Source organism: Dysidea avara, chromosome 9, assembly GCF_963678975.1.
Source record: "Dysidea avara chromosome 9, odDysAvar1.4, whole genome shotgun sequence".
In the NCBI taxonomy this organism is placed as follows: domain Eukaryota; kingdom Metazoa; phylum Porifera; class Demospongiae; order Dictyoceratida; family Dysideidae; genus Dysidea; species Dysidea avara.
In genome coordinates, this window is record NC_089280.1 from 21,185,382 (window position 1) to 21,210,352 (window position 24,971).

Genomic DNA, 24,971 nt, shown 5'->3' on the forward strand with positions numbered 1-24,971 from the left:
GTTTAGCAGAGTAAATGTTACCATTGTTTTAAAAAATTTCAAAAGCTGCATAACTTTTATAAATCGCATATACGGTAATTCAATGCAAGACATCTTCTGTAATGAATCGCGTATGCTTAAGAGCAAATTGGTGGACCTGACTGGAATTTATCTTTGCTCCTTGCTCCATTACATGTAGGTTGTGCATACACACTGACAAAAATTCACTTTCCTTTCAAAGTTGTGAATGGCTGTGTTAGTCCAATATGAATATACAGCCAAAAGAATATTATTTGGCTGACATATTACAGTATATATACTTTCATATCACCAAATAAAATTAACAGCAAACTACACTAGTGATTTAGTTATTATAGGTACCACATATGTACACTGCTCTAAATATATATTATAAATAAGTTACAGTGACAAAAATTTGCTATTTTAAAATACACCATGTCAATACACGCTGAAATCCTTCTTCACCAAGATGACTGTCAAACACTTCATGGTAGCCTGACCCTAAACTCAATAAAACGTCACATGGAAGGTCTTCATCATCTTGAGACATGGACTGGTTACCAGTAGTACTGGATACAATTTTTCCAATACTTGATATCAACCAGTTTTTGGTGACTTTTCCATTAACAGCTGCCAAGGTCAAAACCTTCTCTCCTTGTTTATGTCTACCAGTCAACTGAGTTAGTTTCTCTTCAGTGAATTTATATACTAGAACTCTTCCACACATTGTCCCCATAAATAGACTACTTGCAAGAGGAAGAATTGCTGAAGCTACATAATATAAGAGAAGAGACATAAATGAAGCATGAGATATTATTTATTTACCTTGAAACTTAAGTGGAATCACTTTTAAAAGATTTTGTTGCTTGGCTTCCCAGCAACTAATTATGTTACCAGGATGATGAAGAGCAAACACAACCATCTCCCCTAAAGTTGTGAATGAGTGAGACTTCAGCTGAACTATGGCTGAATTCTGAGGGAGCAGGGAAGAATGTGATTGCGGTTTGATTACACCTTTGTTTGAATAGATGGAATATTCAAAAATTTGTATCAAGCCATTATCACAACCACACCACAATTCTTTAGCACATGATATCACTTCAACATCATGTAGTGTTAACTGACACTGGATAACTTGAATACAATTAAGCTTATTCATGTGTAAACTTATAGACATGAATAGTGGACTGTTTCGACTGTTTGGACTGAGGTCTTGATGAGTTGCAAATACCAGTAATCCATTAGAGTAAGCCAGCATTACTGTGTTTGTGCTAATGGAACATATTTTAATTGGTTCTTTGGCATCTATTGGAAACCCTTTAGTTTGCATGTAGAACAGCTCTTCATTCTTACAGTCAATGTTGCAAATAGCTATTCTGCCATCTTTGACTACAGCCCAAAGCTTTTCTCCAATCTGAGATAAAATCTTAACTGGATTATCTTTGAAGCACAAAATCTCACTCTAATTAAAAGAATTAACAATAATACTCACAAATATAATGTACTGTCTTACAAATATTAAATCAAAGGCTGGAATTGATTCTGACTCCATAAATTTACCAACAACAACAGAACAACCATCTTTATTAACTATCCAAATGTACTGAGAATCATCACCAGACACAACCAGACAAGATCCTTGAGGATTTCTACTAATAGGATATGAATGTAGAAAGCTAATATTATGTGGAGGTTGGAACACTTGTGCAACATCAGTCGCACTAGGTCTGTGCCTGTAGTCTTGACTCCAACAGCTGAACAAGCATTCATTAAATATTGAGGGATATTTGGGATCCTGAAAAACGCATACGAATTATTATCAGTCAGATCACCAATTCTACACACCGTTGGTAAAAACCGAGGTCTTCGTCCATGCTTGATCTCTCTGCTAAAATCTACATCATGAACAATACCAGGTAGGTCTCTGTGGGTCATCAATTCAAACAGAGTTGTACCTAGAGAAAATATGTCAACCTATCGGAGACAATATAGGCATCAGTAAACAGTATACGTAGATCAGTAGCTACATCAAACTTTAAAATCTAATTACCTTTTCAGTTAGAAATTCCTTTCCTAGATATAGTATATCTTCTGGTGCATTGTGCCCTGGAGTAGTTGGTCTCTTACTAAATCCTTCAGGACCAATATAACAAGCAGTTCCTAGGTCAGCCAATTTAACCAATACTCCTGAACCATTCTCACATGCTGTACATTGTAAAGTGCTATGTATGAGCTCTGTACTAATACACTTGTGATCAGCATCTGGGAAGGCAAACACTAAAATGTTTGACGGTTTAACGTCACAATGAACAATGTAGCGGTCTCCATGTAGATAAGCCAGAGCTCCACCAATCTACACACAAAATATTTAAACAATATGCATTCCTAATATAAAAGAACATCCATGTGTTAGTGTGTGCAAGCATGCATGTATGTACTGGCGTGTGTGCGTATGTGTGTGCGTGCATACGTGTGTATGTGTATAAGTATACAGTATAAGTCCTAGCAATTTAGATGCATAGCAACATGAGTGCTTATATTTGTAGATACACAAGCAATTTTACACTATATTTTAGTTGAACACTACTCTTTGTAATTTTGCAACAAACTTTTTGCTGCTTGCATGCTTTACAGTATGCAATGTACAGTCTGCTAATCAGTTTATGTTATCTCACAGCACTTGGGTGCTGTTAGTTTATATTAAATTATATCCTTCTGATAAATCTCTGATCGCTAGAACAAGCAAACTCTTTACATCAGCCCCTGTAAGCTACTGTAACAGTTTTGTTTTAACACATGGTAGGAACATGTACTAACAGCTTTATGTATACATACCTGTTGTAAAATCATTGCTATCGATGCAGGGCAAATTGGACAACCTTTCTCTCTGTATTGTTTAGTCACATCGTGTAAACTTCCTAATGGAGCATATTCAACAACAATAGCTGGTGGTGTTACAGTTATTCCAATAAACCGTAAAACATTGGGATGATCAGCAGATAACAGTTTGTTCAGTTCAATACGAGTCAGTCCATAAGAGATTGCATGGTTTTCTTCAGATGCAGCAATAGTTTTCACTGCAACCATCTGACCAGTAGAGTGATCTAAATTCTGAAATTGTGATCACATTCATTTAAATTAAATGCAGCCATGCACCCAATATAGTACAGCAATATCACAATGCACTTCTTTCCTATTTACTTTACAGTTCCCAGCTACCTAACAAATTACTATCACTTTTCAGCCAATGAGACGTACATACAAATATGGTACTGCCCAAGCACAACGTCGCACTCACTTGCACCATAGATAATATATGAACCATGGATTGGAAACGCCCGTATCATTTACGTAGTGACGTCATAGACCATCCTCGTTACGATGCGCGAAAAGTTTACAGTCGTTACAGGTGGAACATTTTGCATTTCTTGTAAGCTACAAATACGTGTTTATTGGTTACAGCTGGGTTACAAAGCACCTACACTAATTGGAGGCTGGACTGGTTATGGACACTGGCGAGTAGCAAACAACAGCGTAACAAGATGCAAGTTAAAAGGTGAAGTATAGTGTTTCATAACGGTTGGGCAAATTTCCTGAAGAAATACAAAGTACAGCATCGTTTGTTTACTGTTCTTAGCTTCACTTGTAGCAGGTAGAGTGGCTTTAGCTAACCAGATATCCAATGTTTCACTGTATACTCAGACTGTTTCGATAAAACAACAGAAAACAGGCACTACTTTGGGCAATTGTTTTACCCAAGTTGAACAAGTCTTTGGCTAAAAATTCATTTCAGTCTATCAAACATTTATTTGGTTGTGGCATAGAGACTATGTTAAGATAGCTGGTAACGATGCTGCTAAAATATTTGCTAACACATACTGCCAGTATCCACCTGTTGCCAGTGATATTCCCTCCAATGTCCACAGACAAGCTGTGTCCTTGTTCAGTACAAAACGCTACACAATAAACAATGTAAAAGGAATGTCCACGCCTTGAAACTAGTCGAGAGAAAGCCAAACAGCCACCCAGTACATTTCAACAAATTTTCCAATGTATTGGCGCACCGTAACTAGGATAGGTAAATAATTTCACAGGCGTTTCCAATCCATGTTCGTATATTATCTATGCTTGCACATGCAATTTTGCTCAAAATTTTAAAAATCGCTAATTAAGGAACATGGCAACTGTTTCGCTTGCGAGACAGCGTGGCAGCTGTTTCACTCGCAAGAATCGTGAGCAAAATAGTTGACACATCCCTTAATTAGTAATTTTTAAAATTTTGAGCAAAACTGTATTTGTGAACAAGTGCGACGTTGCGCTTGGGCAGTACCAAACAGTGCAAATGTGTACACATACACACATGTATGGCACAACAGGATTTACAAAAGTTCTTAATAGCACATTCCAGAGAAATGAATGGTCATTAAAACAATCCTTTCAAAAGTGTGGCAAAACATAGATGTGATGTGGGGAGGGTGGCAGACGTCAGTAAGGAAGAAAAAAATGTTTGAAATTGCAGTGACAAGTTCCGTATTCTCTAAAATTAAGCACAATTAACACAAAAGATCCAGCCAGTTCTACGGACCTGTCTGAGTAACAACAATAGCGTGGCAACATGTGTACATATGTAATATGTAATAAGTGATGGCTTTGTCCATTGCACCTTGGGACTGTGCACTGCTCAAACCTGCAAAGTACACACTATCCAGGATGAAACAAAACACAGCATGGGTTTGCTAGCTATACGCACCACCCTTCCACCACTCCAAGTTTATTACCTATATTTTGCTAACCCACATGCTAATGCTAAATGAACATTTTTTTGCAGAGCCATGCATGAAGTGAACATAACAACACTATAATTAACACTCATGCAAGTATAAGAGCAACTGAGGAAATTACTGGGCAGGGGTAACAAGCTTCTGCACAAGTAAGGTAGATAAATATTATGCTTGCATTAATATGAAACATAACATGATAGATGTAACCTCCAAAAACCTGTGATATCAAACAAGTACCACATCCATTTTTGGGTCTTGTGATCTTCAACTAGTCAAACTGGCTTAAGAATTATGTAATGATTGGTTTGATGTCACCATGTTTGGTTTATTCTACAACTACAAGTGGTTATTCATATTCTAACCTATGTCGACATAATGATTTCAACTCACCTTCATGATATTATTACCACAAAATACATGGTTTGTTCCTACAAGAAACATGTTGGCTTCACTACTGTGATATGGGCTAGCTCAAAATCCATGCCCACACAATGCAAGCATATTAACTTCTATTTACTGTAGCACAATAAATTACACATGCCAGAGCCTTAAAAATATTGCACACCTAAACTTGCCATGCATCGATTTTTGCAGTAGCATGAAAGTATGTTTAGCTAGACAATGAATCTTTTAAGCACTATTATCAAGAGTGAATAATTAACTCTTAGTGCTAGCTACACCCCGTCATTTTAAAACTGGGTGCAAACCATGCTTCGCTCAGTTTTAAGAACCTTTGTCTAGGTTCCTAACTTATACTTAGGCCACAGCAAGTGAAATACTCAAATTTTGTTGGCTACTTGCAGGTTCTAAATCCTGTAGATACTTTGTTTATGTCTCAGTAGATCTCCATCTCTGACAAAATATGGCAATTATGTACCTGTAACATTGGCAATGCATGGGCATTTAACTGGACAGTAAATGCTGTACTGAGGTGTAGTACGCTTGTTAACGCTATGCTACATTTCTCACATCACAAGCAGCTGTGAGAGTACAACAATGAGCTGTGGTCTAAATAAGTTAGACATCAAAACACAGGGTTCCACGGAATTTAGAAACCCTCAAGCTCTGTTGTAGCACCCTCGCTTTGCCAGGGTGCCACAACACAGCACCTTTTGGGTTACTAAGTTTCGTAGATCCCTGTGTTTCGATGTCTAACTATTATATATACCACTACAGCAACAGCAGCAATTGGTCACCATAAATGCATACATTGTAACTTTGTATATAAAACTGCTTTCACACTTTATTATAGCAAACCTTTAATAACATCATCCTATCCACTTGGCCATATCCACCTTTATTTATAAACTTTTTATGAGTCAACAATTGACTGTCAATTTTAAAATTCGGAGTCAGATCATCAAATTCCTGTAACAACACACAAAACACAAGTGTACCATACACTGTTTAGCTATAGACACACATACCAAATCTGGTGCAATGTGTTTAATCATGAGTTCACTCTGACATTGTGGACATTCAACACCATTCATCTCTTGTACTTTTTGCAGACAAAAACCCACAGAAAAGCAAATCACATCATTACCCATATTGTAATCTGAATGTTCAGAACTGGCTGAGTCTACTGATCCTGTATGCTGGTCACCGAAACAGTACGGACAAGGAATCAATTGTAGCAGAAAGTCGTCACTGTAAATACCTCGGTCTAGTAATCCTTCAAACCAATCTCTCATCACTTGGTCTATTAGTTCTAACACATGAGCTAGAATCTGAGCACTGAAAGTTTTGGTGCATACAAACTCATTGTCAGTATCATTTACAGTAACAACAGAATAACCAGGGACATGCACTATGAACCCTTCTCTGTGATGACACTCAAAACGGGTACCACTAAAATGATCAGTATATTTGATTCTGCCATTTGATAATTCATCACCGATTTTGTTTACTCTCAGTAAAACATGGTTACCAAACAAAAGATGGATCTTCTCTTTGCCATACTGCCATTGAAACAAGGTTCCATCTACTATGGCTTGGTTGACAGTCAAGCAGTCTTTCACTGTCACATTCTTTCCACAACTCACTAACATCCGGCAGAAATATTTGGAAGATAGACACCTAGAGATGAACCTTGGCCAAAATGACACTGGGATATGTGGAGCCATGAACAGTCTTCTGTAGCAAGATTTGTTGCTGCAAAGATATAGTTTCTGTTCAGGTATAAGATTGATGTTACCAAAGTTTATCGCCTCTTTTGGTGGAAACCGAAATGGTTGGAAATGAGTTGTTCGTCTATCACCTTCACTGTCATCTAACAATGCTGGAATCAGGACACTGTCTGCGTTAAGCTTAATAACAATCTCAAACTTGCACAACAATTTAAGAAGCAACTCAATGTTAACACTTGTAACACCATATTTTGTAAGAGCGCTGTAAAATTGCTTAGTAGTAATATTACCATTGTAAGCAACTAGGAGAAATAATACAGCATAGTATATCTATAAATCAAACAATAACTAGTTTATATAGATATACCAAATTCATTGATCTGTGGTAATGGTGATACTATCACTGCAAGCACATCACAAAACCACTGAGGATCTATGAAGTAATACTCAGCCAATATCCCTGAGTCAAAGTGTAACAGAAGACCTAAAGATAACATAAGTAGTGTGAATAAATTATAAAGACCACTTAATCAGGCCACACCTGGCCTGTCACCAACCATAGACATAGACCCAATTTTTGAAATTGCTGTCTTTGCGAGCCTGTCTGACTGCACTTAATTACATGAATGTACAAAGTTTAAACTTAAGAAGAATGAAGAAGGATATATTATATACAAGCGTGCAATTTTCTTGTACGTCATTTCTATTGTGCCTCAGAAACGTTGTACAGGACTAGATCAAATGCTGTACACATGTTCTATGAATGGAAATACTGATCACTTGGCATTTGTGTTGACAGGAATAAAGACCATTTTGACTGGAATAGTGGGCATGGAGGTCACACTGTCAACTGATGTTAAAGAAAATGTGATAAAATAAAACAGCTGAGAGAAAGGTTGTACCATGTCTCACAGGTGATGGTGTAGAGACCCAATGTCCCACTTGAACTCCACTCATGTTGCAAGACATTTCTCAGTTATAAAATTGAGTAGACTGCTTTCTCAATTTACACCCATTTAAACAGGTGGGTAGACTGGAGTTGTGTTAGCAACTCTCTTGCTCAAGGAAACAACAACACCAGCAACATTGTGTTACTGAGCATTAAGGATGAAACAATATAAGTTTGGTATATCAACACATTGCAATATTTTTACCCCAGTACAATGCAATATGCTGCATTGTGGTATATTGTGTAATTTTGTAGGGTTGTAATGGGTTGTGGCTTGTGAATAATTAGCCTATGCAGCTGCCACCCTCATGTACATCAAAAAGAGGAGAACCTGGACAACCTTTACTTTTGCAATTGTGATCACATGTAAACACTAGCCTGCCATAGATTATAATAATTCCACAGCAAAATAGTCCAGTTGCATGTATGGGAAAGCATTTTAGTTGACCTTTTAACTGCATTTACGTAACCACTAGATGCTGTTGTTAGCCATGAAAAATACAGAAATTACTAGAAAGCAGACGACCATGGACACGAAAGCTATTGTCATTTAGAATTATAAAGCAGCACCAATAACTGCATTGATTTCTACTTCCTGTGATGTTTATCTGCTATTAATACACTATGCCACTGAAAAGCTATGAGCTAGTAAAACTTAGAATCGTAATGAAAATGTTTTGGGTGATTAACACTGACTGCATTCCTAAGGTTACTAGATTATTAAATAAATTCCTTGCTTGTATGCTATATATTAGGACACACAATAGTGTGTCGTGTGGTCAAGTACAGCTTGCACAACAGACAAGTGTGTATTTTACAGGAACCAAGAAAATGCTGTTTCACGTATTTGTAGTTCAATAGTGCCTGAACGGAAATTATCCTGTTTTGCTGCAGAAACCCCCTCAGGGTAGGCCACCTCCTATTCCAAATTTGAGTTGAATCTACCCAGCCATCACTGAAATATGTGCCTTCAAAGTTTGTGTTATTTTCTTTGCATTTTTCTTTATCTTCTGCTTCTTTTTTCTTCTTTTTTGCTCCACTCACTATAACTCGTACATGCTTTACTTGATTTACTGGAGGGCAGTAATAGCACAATGCAGCATATTTACAGCCCAATTTTCATACAGATCAAACTAAGAACAACAGAATTATGTGCTATTTTGAAAATTACAAAAGTAATTTGTTTTCACGCCTATAGGGTAATCTGCTTGATGGAATAACTTGAAAATTGGTCTGTACATGAAGTTACTATCGTAGTGCAAACCTTTTGTGGTTTGGTTTAAAAGTACTGAGAGTATTATCTAAGGAGATATAAAGCAAAATTAAACATGTGAAAAAATGTGACCGAGATACCAGTCGCTGAGATGAAAAAAAAAAACAAGCACAAAAAACACCAGAAAAAAAATCTCCAGGTTTCGAACCAGGACCTCCAAACCTATATTGCCAAGTCCTTGCCACTCTGCCACCGCTACCAGTTGTTCACTTCATTTAATTTCTACTTTATAAATGAAAATTCCGGTTAGTACTCTAGATTGATAGCTTGTAGATCTGTCAGTAGAAATTCTAGAACATTCTATATGTGTTGTATTGAAGTGCACAGAAAAAACATGTGCACTATTAGAGTACTACAAAAATTGTGAAAATAGCGTGTGTTATGCGGCCAAGTACAGCTGGTACGGGTGGGTGACATACTCATTTTATGGAACCAAGAAAACGCATTTTCATGTACCCGTAGCTTGATAGTGCTTGAATGGTAATTAATCATTTCTGCTGTGGAAACTTCCTCAGGGTAGGACATCTCTCATGGCTCAAACATTTCCTATGAGTTGAATCTGCCCAGCTAGCATGGGTAAAAAGTTGTGAAATCAAACGTGGTGGCCAAGAAATGACTGCAGTGATGCTAATGCTAATAAATTTTAACAATGTACACACAGCCATTATTAAAATTAAGTAGCATTAACATCATTTTAGCCATTTCTTGGCTGCCACTTTTGATTTCACCACTTTTTTACTCAGGCTTTTTAAGACCGCACCTTTGGCTGCTTTTGTGTGGATAATCTTTACTTTATACCAACATACAATGGATACACCATAGAGCAAGTGTTACATAGAAAATTCCTACAATTATTCATCTTAGAACAACCTTTCTTGGCTAAACTTTATCACAATATATTTCAAAGTATACAGTTGCTACAGAAATATTCTTGCTATATACTTACAGCCTATGTGTATTGTACACAGTTTTTTGACGATTGTCATGAATTGTGTGAAAATGACAACTTTTGTGAAATTTTATTTGTATAAATGGTCAAAATATTAATAAATTAGAGATCCACAGTGCCATTCATGAAAATGGAAAGTGAGTATTAAATTACATCACTTAAAAAATATCATGTATATGGTACTCGGTTGTGTGACTAAATTTATACGAGTCACACTGACTAATGACTGACAAGCTCACTGACAAGTTAGCGTGTTGCTAGCTAGAAGCCACATTTTTATTGAAATCCTCTCCATTTTAAGGGTATGGAGCGTAGCTAAGATAGCTAGGTTGTTCTAGGATGAATACTGTTATCCATAGTGTCTATCGTAACCCTCAAGCTATCGTATAGCCTACAGAGTTGGTACAAAGTACGGATTAGATAAATGCTATAGACCACATTACTGCAGATTTCACATCCATTAAAAAATTATGTCACGCATGTATGGTCTAATACACAATGTTTCAAAACATTTGTTCATGAGCTACCATTACAGACTGGGAATATTCGTGATAATGCTCTGGAAGACTTGCAACTGATAAGTCCAAAATTCAGCATTAAATTTTAAATCTTGTGTGTCCATGTGCCATGCAATGTTTAAATAAAATCTCCAGTGCCATATGACAGGAAATTTGATGAAAGAAAAATTGACAAATTGGTTAATTTTATTTCGTCAAACGTCAATAAGCACCTCAAAAGTCAGTGTTAAGATCTGTGATTTTTTGCTTTTCATCACATTTTAATTTGTCAAAGCTGATTAATTGTGAATTCATCAAATTTTCCTTTCATCAATATTTCCTGTTGTACGGTAGTGGACTGGTTTTGTTATTCCATCATGGAGTAGTCATGGTCTATGGCATGCTAGTTTTTGCACATGATCGCAATCACAAAAATAAACCTATTCCAGCTGATACAGATTGTTCCCACCGGAATGCCTGGTGGTTTGTCAGACATTCAGACATGTCTGTCTGTCTGATGTGTGTGGATGGTTTAGTAATTCCCTCACCCCCCCCCCCACACACACACACACACACACACAAAGCAAAGCCTTCAGCTGCCGCTAAGCGATCACGCTGCCCAGTGGCCAGCACTGGGGCACCTGTGTGCTACTCAGGTGCTACGAGTCAGCGCAGGCATGCACCCGCAGGAGGCTACAGTATACCCTACGGTGTACCCATTGATGTTACAGCCTAGCTGTAATATCAATGGGTACCTGGTGTAAACTGGGGAAGCAAATGCTCAACACACACACACACACACACACACACACACACACACACACACATCCCATACACAGATGCGTGCATGTACACACTGACATACATACATACATACATACGTACGTACATACGTACATACATACATACATACATACATACATACATATATACATACATACACACACACACACATACATACATACATACATACATACATACATACATACATACATACATACATACATACGTACATACATACACACACACATACATACATACATACATACATACACACACACACACACATACATACATACATACATACATACACACACACACACACACACACACACACACACACACACACATACATACATACATACATACATACATACATACATACATACATACATACATACATACATACCATTGTCCTTTAAATACTGCAAACCATAAAAGAGTTCCAGTTTATCCATAGCACGTAATTCTCCAACAGACTGTAGCTTCCTAACACACATATATTAGACGTATACTTAAATTCAACAAATATTTTGAGAAAACAAACTTTTGTAAATCAATGAATTTCACTATTGGTGGTTGTTTGTGTCTTTTCATAGAAGATGCCTCAACAAATATGAACTCTTGAAGTGTTTTGTATTTTCTAGGAACTTCCTGGTCAATTAACTTTAATTTTGGATACCTTGAGTCTGCAAGAGCAAGAACACAATGCCATATATCATACATACTGCACACACCCACCCACGCACGCACACATATAATAGTTGCAACATGGGCATGAGGTCTTTGCCTATTATGTATGCCCAACAGCCCACATACATAAAGTATCAGGAAAATTCCCAAATGCCCCATGTAACACTTCCCACCCATATCAGGCTAATAACCTGCACAGAGCAATCAATTACCCAAGCCAATATGAATGCAACCACTGGACATACTAGGTGATATGCATGTACATGAGCCCTGCATGTAATAAATTTGTATAATGTATTATATAGGTTGTTTTTAGACAATGAGATTGTATGCACATATTTCTACAGGTAAATTCATGACGTGTGGGAAATTATTAAAATTTATTGAAATTAGCTTGCTGTGTCTTGAATAAATAATAGATTCAATATCTCATTTACCAAACTATATATATATCCACACAAAAACAGCCAAGCTGTGAAAAAGTGGTGCGGCCTTAAAAAGCCTGGGTGAAAAAAGTTGTGAAATCAAAGATGGCGGCCAAGAAATGGCTGCAATGATGTTAATACTAAAAATGTACATTATTAAAATTTATTAGCATTAACATCATTGCAGCCATTTCTTGGCCGCCACCTTTGATTTCACAACTTTTTTCACCCAGGCTTTTTAAGGCCGCACCACTTTTTCACAGCTTGGCTGTGGATTTCACTTCTTTTTGTACTTTATAAGGTCCCAAAACCAGCCTATGGCTGACTTTGAGGTTTGTTTTTACTCACATTTCTTCTTTTCTATGTAGATACAATGATGATTATTGAAGACAGACTTATAAATGTATTTCATTGCATGATTTAATTCAATATTTGATAATACTATTGTAATATTCTAATAGAGTGCACATTTTTTTTGAGGAATTCTAATAGAACATACATAGAACGTTCTAGAACAATCTAGTACTTCTATTGGTAGATCTATGAAATTATAAACACTTAATTATAAGCAGATTTCAACTAGAAATTTCATTTATAAAGCAGAAATTAAGTGAGGTGATCAGCCAAGGTTGCAGTGGTTCAGTTGTAAGGATGCAGGTGTTAGGTATGGAGGTCCCTAGTTCGAACTCTGGTAAGTTTGTTTTTTCCCAACATTTTTTGCACACCTTTTTACCCCACAGTGACTGCTCTATTAGAGTATCTTGATCCTGCAATTTTACATTTGCTTGGTTTTCACTTTATAACTTTGTTGCTGTAACTCTATTGCTATTCAAACTATCAAAAGGCACTAGCTGTTACGATGATCAGCCAATCTACACACCAATTTTCAAGTTATTCCTATACTCGGTTTACCCTGTAGCCGTGACAGAACTTTGATATTTTTTTGCGTGAATAAACACTCACAACTCCTTGAATATTACTCAGATTCACAACAAACTTGGTACGTAAATCCACTGTTACACGCTCTTCATTTGTGCCAAAGATCGAGGCAATCAAGTTACCATTTGCATTTTATAGCAATTTTTGCAAAGTGTGCGAAAAGAAATCGAAGCCCCCGTAGCCCCTGTACGGCATAAAAAGAAAAAAACGAAGAAATTAAAACGAAATTTTGAAAGCCCATCTATCACAAACGGCTGTTGCGAATTCAATCAAATTTGCTGTGTGACGTACCCTACGTGGGGTACAGCTATAATGCAAAAATGGTGTGCTTTGGAGAAGGGGCCATGGAGCTATGCACGCATTAAAAAGCTGTTTTCTTTCTTCCTGTCAATATACTCACGGTGTGGTCGCACGACACACTACTGTGTGTCGTGATATACCAGAAATTGTCAGTTTATATATAACTCATAATGGCAGCTGACACAGAACAGGTCAATAGTTACTCCACCAAATTTGCTAAACACATCTTCAGGCAACTTACTGTAATTCAAAACCATGTTCACATCATTGTGCACCCAGATGCTTCATTACACGTACATTTATCAAAATTATATATATTCAGCCATCTGATAACAATCTTGACCTATACACCTATACATGGTAATACACGGAATGAATGCCAAAAGTAGTTCACACTGCTTCTAGTCAAGCAACAAAATTATGTGAAGCCTTACAAGGATAATTTGACAGCATGTTTGTGGTCATGCATGAAAAAAACACAGAAACTACAGAACAAAGTACAAACAGTATGAAGTACGTATTGCAATCTCTGCAATAGCTAAATTGTCAGTCTATTAAATATTGTTAATACCAATAGTACTAACATCATTACTTTATCAAAACTCATGGCAAACAACACCAACTGTCAGGAGATTGTTAATTAGTTGGTGATGAATAACAAAGGTCTGTTAACAAAGTAACAATGGGAAAAATGGAGTACATTTGCTTGGCAAGCCTTTAAACACTGCATCCAAGGGCATGCATGCCGTATTTCCCATTATCACTTTGTTAACAGGTTTTACATTCATAGAAACAGTGTCTTTGTGGTACTGTGTTGTTGTTTGTGTTGTATGTGTATTTGTGTCTGTCTGTATAAATGGCAATTTAGTACTCCTGTATGAAAGCACCTGATCACATACTCATTGTTGAGATATTACAACATTGCATACTATAAACCTACCTAAGGTAACCATCATTGAAGATGCAATATCATAGAGATGTTTACGGAGCTCAATAATAGGTTGAAACTCTGTCCTTCTTTGACCATTATTACCAAGACATGAGACAAACTTTATTCCCTTAATATCAGGATAGTATGGTGAGCCACTGCAGTAATTTGTCTGTATTAACTTGTGGAGATCTTCACACACTTGAATGCGTTGCTTGCATACAATCATATCCACATGAGTACCAACAATAACCACCACAGCATCTTTAGCCTTAGCCTAAAGGCAATCATGGGAATGGCAATATATACATGAACCTTCATCTACCTGGATACTCAGTAGCCATTCTTTTAACTCCATTACTCCTTTTGTACCATCTGTTACACGCCAGCAAACCACATACAAAGCCTTTCTGGTAAGATAACACTGATGTGTAGCATAATATTCTTCCTAGATTTATAGAAGTACAAATGTATTCACTTTATTTGAAATACACAACAAGGCTTACCTGCCCAGCAAAGTCCCATGTGTAAAATGTTATTATCTTTTGCCTGTAACTTCCTTGCCTCACTGGTTCATCCTGTGATCTAGTATAATACCAAACATCTTGATCAACTCCAATTGTGTGCTGAACACCTAAACAGAAACAGTTATATTATACCAGCAGCATTATCTGCCTTGTTATACAGGTTACACCCTATTGTGTACAGTACAAACTTGTAAATTTAAAATTATGTTTATGTTTAAATGAAATGAAAGGATTCAAGCTGATGGTGCTTGAAGTATTGTTATCACCTATGTACAGAGGTAGATCTAGGATTTCCCAAGCGGGATGCTGAACTAGGGGTATCTATAGTGACGCCTAAAAAATATGGCAACTGGTTGATACAACTGTTGTAAGAAGTATACTCATAATGAGGAGCATGCTTCTTCTAGGGAATCCGGGCCATGCCTTCACAGAAAATTTAGCTTTCCAAAATCAAATTTGGCAATAATATTGACTAAACCTTATTGAATAAGCATCATGAGCCACTTTAACTATAGCTATCATATAAAGGGCACAGCATAAATACTGCAGTATGGTTTGAGTTCAAATTGAAATTTAAGTGGTCTAGGAGTTGGCCTTTGTTCTTATAGTTTAAGGGAAAATGTTCTATTAGAGTAATTGACTGTTCTATTAGAGTAATTTGATGTTTAGCAGCTTTTAACCCCTAGATATTCTCTGTTGATTCCTAGAAAAGAGTAGCTCTTCCTTCTCACTCTTTCCATTTTTCTTCAGTCCTCCATGCACCACCCCCCCTCCCCCCAATCTGTATAATCATAAAAAGAAAGATGTACAACCCCCCGGAGCCCAATTTTATAAAGTAGGGAATAGTTGGGAGTACTAGTGAAATGAGATATGAATGAATGGTGCTATTACAACATAGCTCAGTGGGAAATCCCTAAATTGAAATGTTTTCACAACTCTGTGCCAATGTAGGGATTTAGTCATCAAGCTGTCCATCATTCATATATCTTGTTCCACCACTTGGATTCCTACTTCACTCCTGTTAAATTAACATACTAGTTTTTATTAATATACAGTCACAAACTTTTCCAAATACAAAACATTCATCGTGTGTACTTTAGCGAGACTACTTACCACAGTTCTCTTGTTCCATTCTATCCCTCCACCCAACAGGAATTGTTGCCACTCTGCCAACCCATCTTAAGTGACGTAGTAATGTAGACTTGCCCCGTCCACTCAGCCCCACAAACATGAGCCTAACAGATGGGTCACTAACAGTTCTAAATGTAACCAGTATAAATAAACATTAACACCAATACAGTATCTACTTACCCTTCTTTATGAAACTTTAAGAAATATCTTTTTTCAGTCACTGTTTTGCGTTGGTTAAGCTCATAGGTTAATTCATCAAATATATTCTTGTATTTAAATTCCTCTAACTTTTCCAAATGGCAAATTTCAAATGGAATGTTACGGATAGGATTGTCACTCATGTCCAGTGAACGTAATTTTGACATCAGATCAAGACGACAAGGTAGCTCCTGTAATCGACAATCATTAACTTCTAATCGTGTGAGATTAGGGAAAAAGACATGCTCAGTGTTATCGTCATTTTCATGTAGAGAAAACAACAAATTGTCTGATGGTAAACATGTAAAGTTTAGTTTATACAAGTAGCGATTGTGCGAAAGAAACAGATCATGCAGCCGTGGTAGTTCACAATGTAACATATGACCACATGCAAATGCATTTTGTGATGCAAAGCAGTTTCCTGCAGTGGAGATGGCAAAAGGTACCATTTCACTTGAAGACAACCAGTTGTAGCTTAAATCTAGTCTTGCAAGAGCTACAGGCAACTCTTGTATATAACAAACCCCTGGTAATTTATTTTTTGAAAGATTCAAGTTTTCTAACTGAGGAAATACACAAGCAAAACAATGTGGAAATTCTGTGATATCATTATTACTCAAATCCAAATTTCTTAATTTGGAAACCTTTTCATCTTCAAAAACAGCTAGGTGAGAGATCTCCTTGATAGGCCTATGATACACTGCAGGCTTGGCATATCCTTGAGAGTCTACTAAAGAACTTGACAACTCACTGGAGAATGTAGTGGAAAATATTTCTTTAAGGTTTACAGAGCTTGCCCAAAACCGTCGTAAACTGCGAGACTTCCACCAATTTTTAGGAAGGCACCCAAGTGGATTGTTCGAAACGTTTAAAAAGTCTAAGTGCAAACAAGTAAACAACTCTTCTGGCAAGCAGTTAAGATTGTTACTAGAAACATCCAAGTGAGTAAGAAGTAGTGGATAATGTGACAGTTTGTGAAATGGTAACTTGTTCAGTTGCATGTTGCTACCTTTTAATGTTATTATACCTTCAAGCTTAAAGATAATTGGAGACAGCATCTCACCTACATAAGCATAAGAAAGATTCACATTAGTGATGGGAAAGTTGCCGTACTGTCTATAATTCTTATGAAATTCTATTAATACGTCCATCAGTGGATTAGAATCAAGTTTAGAATTTATCAAAATAGATGAAAGTGGTGTAACTTTTTCTCCTCGTCTCTGTTCACTTCCCTTGGGACAAAAGTTAACGATTTCTGTTAGAGGAAATCCAGAGTAAGTAAGTAATGCTCTAAATGCATTCACACATTTCTGTTCAGTAGCTAAGTGAAAGGCACTCCACCCATCTTCTTTTAATCCTAGCAAAAGATTTCTCCTAGCTTCTGATGCCTTTGCTGCTTCTGACCAACTATTACAGCTCAACTTGGGATACATCAGTAAGATCTGTTGTACCATCTCCTCAAAATCTAACTCAATGGCCCTAGTGACATACCACTGACATTACATGCAAATATACATTAACTAATGTAAATGTCTCAGCCAAAACCTACATAGTTTTCATCACTTCTAGGGCACTTCATAGTATTAAAATTCAGGACACAAAGAATTCTGTTTATCACAAGGTTAATTTGCAGTGCCTGCATCACTGCTATGTAGGAACATTTGCCACCAAACTAGGTATTTGTTTATGTACATAACAACTTTCTGCTGTCCTATCAGTTTCTCAAACTTCAGGCGCCTGCATAAATTCATCATGGATACAAGGAAATACACTTACATATTAAATTTCATGTTCCACCTTGTGCATGAACACACTTACTAATAAATTCATGTAAGGAATTAATGTTGCAAATTTGTTGGCTTGCAAGATTAAGTTTCATATGATTGTATTTTCACATATCAGGCCAGACTTTTAAAGAGGGGGGTTCCACTCAGAATTGCAACTTCAGCCTAGCTGTAAATCAAAGACCAAAAAAAAAAGTTACTACCTGCTGACAATAGCTGCCCTCCATCAACTACACCTCCTTATTTATAACTGTACACATAGCTTGCTAAACTGCTCCTCAGAAGAATACTGTGACTGCTCTATTAGAGTATCTCAAGTATCTTGAAATAGAGGCCCTTCCAAAAGGGGGGTTCCATGGAACCCTTTGAACCCTCCTGGATCCACCTCTGCATTTAAATTTGTCCACAAGAAAACCTCACTACATGGCATAGCATTTTAAAAAGTAGTCCGTCAAAACTTGGAGAAGCTTGTTACAGTGGGAACATACGTACGTAATTATGGATAAGAGATTAAATCTTGGCTAAGGGTTAAAAAAAAATTTACATAGTAAGACTGATTTTTGAAACACAGTTTTGTGAAATGTTTTACTGTTTTATTTGAGTTACATCTGGTTTTATGGTTTTAGCATCACTCCTAGAAATACAACTTTGGTTAGCCCCACCTCTTTTTCACCACTACAACTCCAGAGCCATACAACAGACTAAAACTTTGGTAGCTCATTCATTGATTATAACGAAGAAATATCTGAAACAAAATCCAGAAAGGTGCAAACTATGTGGATTTTGCTGAGACTGTCACAGATACATACCACTGGAGTAGCTCTTTGTGAATGTAAACACTAAAAACTGGCACAGTATCTGTTTCAGCATTATCAGTTAATCTACTGTTCCATATCTTTTGTAACAATTCTGCAATAAAGCGAAGAACATGGATACATGGATATTAATTTAGTTGCTAACTACAATAATATTTTTAAATGCATAAAATGTTCATCAAAAAAATGTATCAATATACTTGCTGACATTGTACACAGAAATTGCTAGGTACGTATTTGAGTGAACGAACATAAGTTATGGTTAAAGCACCGCTGTGTGTGTGTACAGAACCTACAGCATGATGGGGCATGTCAAGAGGCTAATACAGCATGAGGCAAAGCTGAATGCTGTATTTGCCTTGAGTCACCCATCGAGTACTTTATTTTTCGTACACACAAACATAGGCAATGCCTCAAGTGTTATATTGTATTTTCTGGTCATCTGGCTTGGAGCGATTTTCTCTAGTACTCAAACTGCTGCAATTTTCAGATCAGTAAGTGTTTATATAATCTATTTCTAGTTGTAGAACAAACTAATAGGATTAGTTTGGCTAGTTTTAGTGATTCACAATGCCATGCATGTGATCAATCGTGCTGTCGTGTTTACAGTGTCACACCGACACCGAGCATCAGGCTGTATTGGTGTCACACCGACACCAGACAAATGCCAAAAATTTTCTAAGTTCTCACACCATATATGGAAGTGGGATACATGGGTCAGGTGGAGAGGTGTAAGAGTCATTTAGAGGAATCCCCTTTTATTCTATAAGGAAATATATATTTTCCATATAATGAAAGTAAAACTTAGAATATATTGCTGTCCGTGTCGGTGTGACACCAACACTGACACCGAATGCAAGCCTGTGTTGGTGTCACGCTGACACAGACACCAATATATTCTAAGTTTACTTTCATTATAATATTATGGAAAATATATGTTTCCTTATAGAATAAAAGGGGATTCCTCTAAATGACTCTTACACCTCTCCACCTGACCCATGTTTACCACTTCCATATATGGTGTGAAAATTTTTGGCAATTGACTGGTGTCGGTGTGACACCAATACAGCCTGATGCTCGGTGTCGGTGTGACACTGACACCGAATGCAAGCCTGTGTTGGTGTCACACCGACATGGACACCAATATATTCTAAGTTTACTTTCATTATAATACTATGGAAAATATATATTTCCTTATAGGGATTCCTCTAAATGACTCTTACACCTCTCCACCTGACCCAATAGCTTCATAATCAGATGATCAGTAAGTGTTTATACAATCTATTTCTAGCTGTAAAATGAACTGGTAGGATTAGTTTGGCTGGTTTAGCACTTTACAGTGTCACGCACATGCTATCCCTGTGGATTATTTTCGAAACATCCCTCAAATAATTTCTCCACATAACTGTACTGTATTTACTGTATTTTCCCAATCAGCTGCATAACTGTTCTGCATGACTCATACAGTACAGTTATGATGCTAATTAGTACTGTATGGACAATACAGTACGCGGAATCACTTTGATCCTCCCACACAAACTACAAAATGGAATTTACAGTTTTATTTTCAAGGTCATAAACAAATAATAGCAAATTCATACATAAAATTTTATAGTCAGTCAAGAAACCACATGAAATTATTGTGTCCCTCAAATATTAGTAAATTAAGTGTGGGCATTCAAAGGTACCGCTAGCATCTACACCCAGGAAAAAATATTTTTCTCATGCCCTTTGATTTTCAGCTAGCTCAAAGATGCAATACCCTTTAATTTGTTATATTGAATTACATGAAATTTACATTGTCTGAAGCTTTGGGCTGAGTGTAGTTGCTGAAAAGTACTGACAATCTGTGCTATGACTAAGCATTGTTAAATAATCATTTGGGAGATGTATCTTTCTACATATGTACCATGTATCAGTCACTGAGCAAACCAGAAACAAGATCATGCTATACTGACACAAAATTAATGTGTGCCTAATTATCGTGAAAGTGAAGTGGTCATTATGCTTCATTTTCAGCTATGGTCAGCCTGTTACACAACATTACAAACAAAGAACAGTACAAAAGGTGCGTCTGCAATCAATCCAGAAAATGTGGATGATTCCAGTTACAAATGTAGAAAAAAACTCATCATGCAGTACCGCAAATCGCACTATCAGCAAAGAGAAAAGAGGAAAAGTCTTATGCTTGTGTATTGAAAGTTACCAACATTGAGTAGTGAGTCTATAATACGCACACACAATTATGCTTTCATAATCAAGATTGCACTCAAGAGTTAACTGTTTATCAGTATATCAGAAATTTTTTGACTGCTCTATTAGAGTATCTTGACCTTTTCCACAAAGTGTGAGTAAAAATAACACATTTTCTTGAAGCAATGATGCGCAACGTGTTCATGTTTTGCTGTATACTAAAAATCTTGTATTTTATGTTAGTATAATGTTTGATGCTTTTGATAGCCTATTATGCTGGAAATTATGCGGGAATAATTGGTGCAAGCCTAGTAAACTCATGATACATACATTCTAGGTACTCCAGTATACCAAAAGGCACCTCTCATGATACATACATTCTAGGTACTCCAGTATACCAAAAGGCACCTGTCAGGCTGAAGCAACGTCTAACAACAAAACAAACCAAATCCATAGCTTTAGCCATTATTGAAATTACATTTGTCTGAAGGTATCAGTAAGTTAATAAGTAAATCATCAGTAGAAAATTCCACTTAATAAAAAAATTAACAGTCCATTGGAACTGTTTCAGGTTGTACTGAAGGCATCTTACCACAACACAACCCATATGAAGGTATTGTGAGACTAATTTATATTCAATAATTTTAGTACAACCTATATGATCCCTGATGTACAATACTGCATGACAATAATTTTACTTAGTGGGTCAATAATGGGATAAGAGAACTTACAAATGTAGAAAAATATTATAACCAATGTTACTGAAATTTTTATACTGTGGCACTGTTTGTATTGTGTATAATGTATCAAACAGTACAGTAGTATGCTTTCTAGTAGGGTTCCCCATAAATGAATATAGCACTTGCCATAATGCTCCCATAAAAATCATTATAGAAATATCAACATGACAAAATCACTTTTAGAGAAAAGCTTAGTGCATATACAATCAAATACAGTGTTTAAAACAAGAAAACACTTACAGAAGGCTAAATATAGAATTTTTTGAAATCACCAAAAACTCGATTTTTGGTTTGCCAACTCTGATATGAATGTTCAATTAGAGTAGTTTCAACCGTTCCATTGGAATATATCTGACTGCTCTATTAGAGCATTTCAGACTTTATATAGGTTAATGTATACCACTGTTAAACCAGGCATGCACCCATTATCAGCCAAAGGCCGACTATGGGCACGCATCTGGTTTACTAAAAGTATTTCCACAAAATGTGCATGTGTACCTATCTATCTACCTATATCCTTTTAGTGGGAAAAGCAGTCAGCTTATGAATAAAGCCTGTATTAAACTTCAGCAAAGATAAGCTTTAATTGTACTGAAGCTGTTTCTTTTCACCTGTTTGAAATACGGGTGTAGCGACTTGCTAAAAACTTCACGAACTACCTTCCCATTGGGCTCTTCAGGTATTTAACTACCATAGCAGATCTCTTAGGCTACTAAAAAAACTTTTTTGATTTGAAATGGAAAAGGGGCGTTCCACTACATATGCAAACTGAAATGAAGGGCAGTATGTAGAGAGAATTTGCAATAAAAAAATGATCAACAAAATACAAAACAGCTGAGATGACACTTCTGTGCATAATATGTTGTTTGAAGTGGTTTGTTTGAATAGCGCATCCTTAGCAATGCACAGCTAGAATAATTCATCAATTACAAACTTGAAATTACAATAACTACAAACCTACTAGTTATTAGTTTACATTGTTGATTAATTCCAGCTATGTAACTATCCGCATGGCACCTGGTTTTTAGAAGTAACACAACAACAACCTGTTCACCAACTTGTTCACCCTTAATCCACTTTTTGAGGAATCAATGTAAGTTTCTATTACACTGTAACTATATATACTGCCCTGTTCCTGTACTGCCAAGCTAAGATAGTCTGGTGTTCCTGCTGCAAGGACACTGACTAGTTAAACTTCCAGAGGTTCTGGAAACACCCTAAATACACCCTTGGTGTTAGCAGTATACACCATCATGATATCTATGCATACCGTAGAGTTGGGTTGTTAAGCGCATGTGTCTACTAACACATATTATTTGTTGAGTACATACACATTTCTTGTGATTAACCATGGATGATAAGCACACATGGTCAAATACAAGGCTCAAGATGTGACAACGCTACACAGGAAGAAACGTTGAAATTACTGGAAAATGGATGTCTCCTCGAGTGCTAACGTCTCCCTGGAGGTCTCCCTACACTGTGTATACAGCAAATCAGCCACCTGGATTGCAGTATTTTGTTCATTACAAAGGATTTCACCCAGAAATGAGTCAAATATCCTTACACACTGGCATGGTGACTGACACAAACTACTAATTCCTCTATTACAATGTAGCAATTCCGTGTTAACACACCATAATTATTTATTAGGCATATGATAGATAGTATGATAGTATGATTTTTACAAAGTTTTCTCCAAAACTATAAACAGATAGTACAATTTTACGAACATTTTCTCCAAAAATTATAAGCGCATGCACTTAACAACCCGAATTTGTGAGAAGCATTATTGTGTAGCAATACACACAAATGACACATGCAAAAATTAACAATTCTAATGATAAATGATGATTTATAATTAACCAGCTAGAAAAATATATTTGATACCGATAATAAGAACTAAGTATACCATTTCTTCACGTAACTTATTTAAACACCATAAAATGAGACATGTAAAGATAGCCACTAACCAAAGAGAGCTTTGATACGGTCAAACCTTGAGGAAAGAACAAGTTTCAGTGGAGTCCTACCAATTAGATCTTGAACTGTGGGGTCAGTGCCTTTCTTGAACAGCACATAAATTAGTCTCCGTAGGCCTTTGTAATTGGTTGCTGGAGCGAATGACTACAACATGTCCATCTTTTAAATTACACATCGTACTTGACTGTTATTATTACCTCCTTCAACACTGCTGAAGCAGCATAGTGTAAGGCATTCTATGTCAGATGTACATAAAACGATATTTGAAAAACAAGTTAGTTGTTACTCACCCATCCACTATCGGCGTTCACACATGTCACATCCACTGTAAAATACATTAGCATTATGACTTGTATAGCATGCATACTAATAGCATACATATCCAGTATTAATTGTTTGATCAACCCGAATATAATGCCTCAAATATACTGGTTGACATTATTGCTTATTTGTGACCACATTAAGCAAATCAGTAAATTAATGTCATTAGTACTGAACTACCACACAACACTTACACGCAAGACTTATCTTGCTATTTTTGTGTAGGTAGGCATTTTATTTATACAAGTAAACCCATAGCTAGCATGTGTGTAATCTGACCCCTAGACACCTAACAGACAACTGAAGGGTTTACAACATTATTACAACAACTAGGGTTACATACCATGAGGTGAGTTTACCAACGTTTCCACAACTTTAACACTACAACTCTCTGCTGCTTTGTGTAATGCTTTAGCAAGAATAACGTCACGTGACTCCAACGGCAAACCGTCAATCGTCGTGTCATCCCAACTCGCCAAGTAATCTTCAATGTATGATTTGTTGTCGTAACACGCAGCAACTAACAAAGTCTTCTCTTCAGTTGTCATGTTTATCCTCGCCACATACTGCGTCTTCACAACACGTACAGAAACACACCCACTTAGTGGGTGTAATTAAATTTGTATTTTCTGGTTA

At 36.6% G+C, this 24,971-nt stretch overlaps 1 protein-coding gene across 1 annotated transcript; it reads right to left on the reverse strand.

The window, feature by feature from the left end:
• Positions 1–284: 284 nt before the first annotated feature.
• On the reverse strand, positions 285–24,967 carry LOC136267384 (leucine-rich repeat serine/threonine-protein kinase 1-like). Its single transcript, XM_066062513.1, has 21 exons — positions 24,679–24,967; positions 24,305–24,339; positions 24,212–24,250; positions 24,005–24,158; positions 19,093–19,192; positions 16,482–17,978; positions 16,284–16,429; positions 15,150–15,277; positions 14,969–15,091; positions 14,656–14,920; positions 11,906–12,047; positions 11,768–11,847; positions 7,278–7,394; positions 6,209–7,212; positions 6,039–6,149; positions 2,836–3,111; positions 2,051–2,353; positions 1,846–1,974; positions 1,514–1,795; positions 826–1,462; positions 285–771 (listed from the first exon to the last, which is right to left on the reverse strand). The coding sequence occupies exons 1-21, from the start codon at positions 24,881–24,883 to the stop codon at positions 419–421; spliced, it is 6,126 nt and encodes a 2,041-aa protein (XP_065918585.1). The 5' UTR covers positions 24,884–24,967; the 3' UTR covers positions 285–418.
• Positions 24,968–24,971: the final 4 nt, after the last annotated feature.